This window comes from Fragaria vesca, unplaced genomic scaffold (genome assembly GCF_000184155.1).
Source record: "Fragaria vesca subsp. vesca unplaced genomic scaffold, FraVesHawaii_1.0 scf0513160_u, whole genome shotgun sequence".
Taxonomy (NCBI): Eukaryota; Viridiplantae; Streptophyta; class Magnoliopsida; order Rosales; family Rosaceae; genus Fragaria; species Fragaria vesca.
In genome coordinates, this window is record NW_004443448.1 from 1,339,497 (window position 1) to 1,345,487 (window position 5,991).

General features: G+C 35.6%; 1 protein-coding gene across 1 annotated transcript; it reads right to left on the reverse strand.

The window, feature by feature from the left end:
* Positions 1-15: 15 nt before the first annotated feature.
* Positions 16-2,124, reverse strand: LOC101290922 (probable WRKY transcription factor 12-like). Its single transcript, XM_004310052.1, has 2 exons — positions 1,559-2,124; positions 16-369 (listed from the first exon to the last, which is right to left on the reverse strand). The coding sequence occupies exons 1-2, from the start codon at positions 1,951-1,953 to the stop codon at positions 192-194; spliced, it is 573 nt and encodes a 190-aa protein (XP_004310100.1). The 5' UTR covers positions 1,954-2,124; the 3' UTR covers positions 16-191.
* Positions 2,125-5,991: the final 3,867 nt, after the last annotated feature.

The window sequence follows — 5,991 nt, forward strand, 5'->3', positions numbered from 1 at the left end:
AGAGAGAGAGAGAGATTAACTAAACTAGAAACCAACACGACTGATTAATAATAAATAGAATGTGTAAGGGACGTACATTTTATTGTTGGTTCAAAACTAGCTAGCTAGCAACTACACAGTAATTTACAAATTACAAAGCACAGCAGGCATGTAATTGTCACTGAACAGTACTGCTATATATTGTTTATGAATCAGAAAGAAGTGTAGATTTGCATCTGGGTCAAAATATGCTCGAAGTTATCGGTAGACTTCTCAATGGGATGAGAATGCATGCCTTCATATGTAGTCACCACAACTCCTTCATCCCTGGTTAGTCTCTGAACTTGCTTCTTCACATTGCAACCCTGATGCGTGCACCGATAGTAGCTTCTACAGTTGTTAAATAATAAACATGTTAGAAACTACACCAGTAATTAACCATATATCTCGATGCATATATGCAGATTAATCATGAACTTATATGAATGTTTGAATGATACTAGCACATACATTATAATGATTATATATAAAGCTGATATTTCTAGAAGGAGCGAGATATTAAAAACTCAGTACTCGATCTACTATTTTCCCATACTACATATAATACAATTGTAAGGATAGATCGATCTGTTTGTTGTTGCCCTAATGTTATCTTAACATCTAAATATATATTGACTATTTATCAGCGGGCAGCAGCAGTCATCAGATGCAGCACGCCAACCAGGCAGGTCAAGCTAGCCATGCTCGACTCAGATAACAAGCTCCAAATATTTGCTAATCCATGTGCATGATAAAGCCTGTAGCTATATATATATATAATAATCACGTACGTATTAATTGATTAGTTAACTAATTAGATATGTAATTAACTTGAAAATTTGCTACACTGTTGTGTTCCAAAGCACCAACAGTACTATCTCCATTCCTTACTGCAGAAGTATGAATATCGATCTAGATAGCCGCATATGATAATATGAGATACAAACACACAAACTGCTAGCCTGCTTTTAACTGTGAATTAATTGTTGCACGTATTGACGTATATAGTTTCTTCAATTAGCTAGGCTTTGTATGTTAATTTCTTATACATTTCTTCGTTTTGATTATATCTCCGAAACTGGCCACTTACTCCACTTAGTATATATGTATAAGAAGTAACGTATGGACTTGAGGTTTTCATATATCGATAGCAATTGAATCCCCGGAGCTTTGCGTTGGATACCAACTATAGCTAGAACATCATGATGATCGATCATCATAATCGATCGAATAATAAAAGAGTTTGGGTAATCATTATTCATTACTTGATCGCTAATAAGTTAGTTCTATATATATATACTGCAGATCAACTATAATGATAATTGTAGAGATTTACTAAGCAGTAATTATCAAGGAATGATTATATAAACTGATCGGGATGACAACACTGGGTGATTCAATCATCAATCGTGTGTTAAATTAAGTAAAAATATACAGAATAATGGGTGTAGAAGTCCCAATTAAGTTCGAGTATCCTCTCATATTCTTAAAAAGAAAGAAAGATCGAGAAAGTCAAGATTTATAATCGTGATGAACTGACCTTGGGAACTTGTTGTTCTTGACTGCTTTTTGGCCATACTTTCTCCACCTGTATCCATCGTCAAGTATATCGACTTGGCTCCTGGTCTGAAACGCATATCTCGGCTTCCTGATCTTCTTGTCTCCCTTCTTCATCCCTAATCTTACTGCTGTATTACTTTCACCCTCCCCAAAGCTTTTCATGCTCTGCTGGGTAATACTACTCATGCTGTTCGAAACCTCCATCTCTGACATCAGCCCCAAGAACCCATTTGCCTTGTTGTTGCTAGCTTGGTACTGATGATCGTTACTGTAAGCATGATGAGGATGAGTGTTCACCATGTTCAATGACAGCGAAGAAGCAGCAGCAGAAGGTGGCGTTGATGAAGAAGAATAGAATGTTGGGTAGGTATCCATCAAAAAACAGAGAGGTGGATATCGATCGATGGAGAGAGGAGTCGGATAGTTATAAGAAGAAGGTTTGGGAAGATTGATTCAATGTGGTAGAGCGGCTTGTTTATAAAGCTGAAGTTTTATGCGGGCTAATCTAATCTATTGGAGGAATCAATTAATTAAATTAAAGGCAGTGAGAGGCGGCTGGGTGGCGCCTCTTAGCATGTAGCCCTTGTTTGTCCCATGTTTGGTTTGGTGTCGTAAACGGCACGTAATAACGGAGAGTGATTGATGTACGTTGGTAAAAAAGATAAGTTACAATGGTCATTCCACGATCAATTAGTCTTAGGAGCTTGGATATATGCTCCTCCATGATTAACATGGAAATTATGCAAGGTGATTACGAATAGTCTGATATGATTACTGGGTTGGTCTTGACAAAAGTTAACCTAAGATTGATTTCTTGCGGGTATACTTTTCTTTGAATATTGGAAACATATAAGTTAATTTGTTTAAGGTGAGGAAGGAGACTGCTAGAAGCAGAGGTTGGTCACGTGTATAATAGGATGCGGACTATATCCAAAGGCTTTGGCCTTGGTAGCTTCTATATATTATAGATGAAAGAATAACGCAGCCAGCCCCACGAGGTCATATAATGTGTTGTCTGTCTGGTAGCAGCTAGCAGCGCAGTACGTTTCTCCGGTCATAACCATGTGATTTCAGATTGTTCTCGATCTAGGGTTCATGTTCTTAACTGAGTACGTGGTTGATCGATCAATAAATTCGGGACATGTGACATACTACAACATCTATTCATACATCTGTCTTTTGAATTATTATTATTATTATGGGTACATGTTTATTCGCATAATTACCATTGTCAAGTTTTTTAACTAATCACTATAATTTTGATTCCAGGCTATTGTATATACATAGAGGGAGGATATAAAGATGACCTCTTTATTTTAAGAATTTGAGGATTTCATTTAACGATCTCAACCGTTGATCTTAGCCTCTAGATTTATATGCAAGAAACATGTCTACAAAATTTTAATTAATTCCATAATTATTTGGTCATTCAAATTGACGTAAACAATTGTAAGCGTTAGATAAAATTAAACGAATATTTTGTTAATCAAATGGTTAAACTTTTTTCATTTTGGCTAATTTTGTGTATGATTCATATGTGAGTAAGTAACTAGGGAATGAGTGGCTTTGATTGTCAAAATACATATTATAACTAAAAACATCCTTACTTTAAGAGTTTAAGGTAATCCAGACTATATATATATATATATATACAAGTTTTCTCAGGTAAAGATGTCCTTATTTATTCTTACGGTGCAGATTTCCTCTTTAGACTCACTTTTCAATCGAATTTTCACATCTTCACCGTCTAGTCTTTAGATACTAATGTATAGATCATCTCTACAAAATTTCAGCCAATTTGGTTATCATTAAAGCACTCAAAATTGCGTTTTTCTGTTATAAACATGAACGATTAAAGTTCGACAGAATTCTGTTCGTCCATTAGTCTAATCGAATTTGAGTGCCTATGTTCAACATAATTCTATTCGTGCATATATATGTACACGCTAAATTAATGATATATATCAAGTGTTAAGAGGATACTCTATATTGGATTAAGTTGGACGCCCCATGATCGATCATAATCATCCAATAAGTATGTTGGGGTAAATCGATCGGGTGTTGAAACTTGAAAATAATGACTAGTATATACCGATGTTATCGGTTCAAGTTAACTTCAATGATTCTCCTATTCCTGAATTTTATTTGTATTAATTTTGAACAAAATGACAGTAGTCATCATCCGGTTATATTCAATGGATGTGGAAAAGTGTGAAACAACACCTAGTCATTGTCCACACTAATTGACTAAAGGCATACATGATGATGATCGATATGAAAGTGAATGAATGAAGTGACATACAGACACGTTCGGTATAGCAGAGATCGATCGAGAACATATACGTATATATTACTTTAATTTCTGTTGAATGTTGACGATTAACATCATCTACTAGAAAAGAATTAAGCTTCAATTCGACAAACTAACTTGCCATGGAACTGGAAAAAGAGAGAGACAGAAGAAGTATCAGCGAAGGAGACGAGTCGTACGTAATGGGCACGTGGTTTGAATCTGGAAAAGGATCCGAGGAAAGAAAGGTATCAAGGAAAGGTACGTAGTAATGGCAAGTGTTCACGGCGGCCGGACTGTAGGTAGCTAGATATATTAACTGCCTGCAGCAGCAGCTGCCGATGGCTGGCTCGATCTCCTGGTCCATGAAATAGCTAGTAATATTTGGGGATCCAGTATATTTGAGTTTTCAACGTACTGTTCTGCCGGTCAGAGTTTCTGACTAGCTGCTCAGTAGTGAGTGAGTGAGTGAGTGAGTGACGTCCTTACTGTCATAGTGTCATAGCAGGCCCCAATCGGCCAGTCCTACATTCCTCTTGAACCCTAATTTCATGTTCATGTCAGATTTCGCAGCTTAGGAGTTACGAGCACATCCAACTCATTTCTAACTTCAACACTAATAAATGTCTATACGTACAGTTGATGGTATATATACGTCGTTATACGTTGATGCATGGGTGGGAGGGCAGCCACGTACGTACTAGCTAGGGCTAAGTGTGTGTGTGTGTGTGTTTGTGCTGATCGAGGTTAGGTTTAGGGTTAAGTACTACTCCTGTCCCCCTCCCTCCCGCAACAAGATTAGCTAGCTTGCTAGGGAATTAACGATACATTACAAGACTTAATTAACTTTTAATTCATAAACAAATTCCAATCGAGGAAAATTAATTCAAAGAAAACTACGTGCTCTACTCGATCGTCAATGGATTAAGGGATACAATATTTCAAACTTGAAGCGATTGATAAAGGATAATTCTAATATAATTCACAGGAAACTGATGTTGTATATATTCTTGGGGAAGAAAAAACTAACTGACAATATAGTCTCCTTGGCTTTGTGTGATCATTGCATATGTGTATACATCACTCGATGGATCCAGTAGTCTCCATTGAATTGACAATTTCCAAAAATTCTAGACAAGTAATAATCTTATTCCCACGCACAGTTGTACGTACTAGATGTTGATCGATCGAGATATATTCAAATCAAGGACAAAACATGATTCAACCTTCTCATGCAATTTTTCTTTGCAAATACATTCAAGGATGGTCGACATCTCGTAGCACGTGAGTTTTACACGTATATTTGAGAACGTGCGCTGCTTAATTAGTTTGGTAATGTATTGTTTATCATATGAGCATCTCCAGTAGTATTGTTAAATTAATTTATTTATTTTTAAAATTTGTTAATTTTTAGGATAAAAAAAAGCTCAAACAGAATGTCTAATTTTAACATAAAGTTATAGGAATTATATGGCCATATTTCTTTTGGTGCATACTTTGAAGACAACTCTCCCAATATTATACGTACACATATTCTGATATTCATCTATATTGGTCCAAATTTGGTTTTATGTTTAATAAGATCATTGCATATTCTGAGCTAAAAAAAAAACTAATCAAATTTGGTTTTATGGTTAATTTCTAGGTAGAAGGGATGCCGGACCTGAGATTTAAAGACTTGAGATGAATCTTGAGAATTGTGCCCTTTAACAATCATACGATAAAAAAAAAACAATAGCCGTTGCAAAAAGAAATTGCACCGATTACAAGATATGTATAAACTTAGTAAATGTAAAAATCTTGAATATGAATTTATGAAGTATTCTAATATTAGTCAAGTATAATGAACACGAGAAACCGAGAAAGAAGAAAAAAATATAAAAATTTTATGAAAATTATATATATATGTACATATATATATAATTTTTTTTATGCCTTTGAATTTGTGTGGTCCTTGAGGCGGCGGCCTCTCAGGCCTCCCCTCAGATACGGGCTTGCTAGGTGCCTAGGTAGCTTATTTTTTTTCTGATCGAAAGGATTTCGTTGAGCTGTTCCTGGAAAACTTAAGATCAGCAACCGGATCGAGTACATAGTAGAATATACGTACCAGTGAAATGATCAAT

Coding starts and splice junctions, on each gene's coding strand:
- LOC101290922 (XM_004310052.1), bottom strand. CDS start 1,953: ATGGATACCTACCCAACATTCTATTCTTCTTCATCAACGCCACCTTCT. Junction 370..1,558: donor AAGAACAACAAGTTCCCAAG/GTCAGTTCATCA, acceptor TAACAACTGTAG/AAGCTACTATCGGTGCACGC.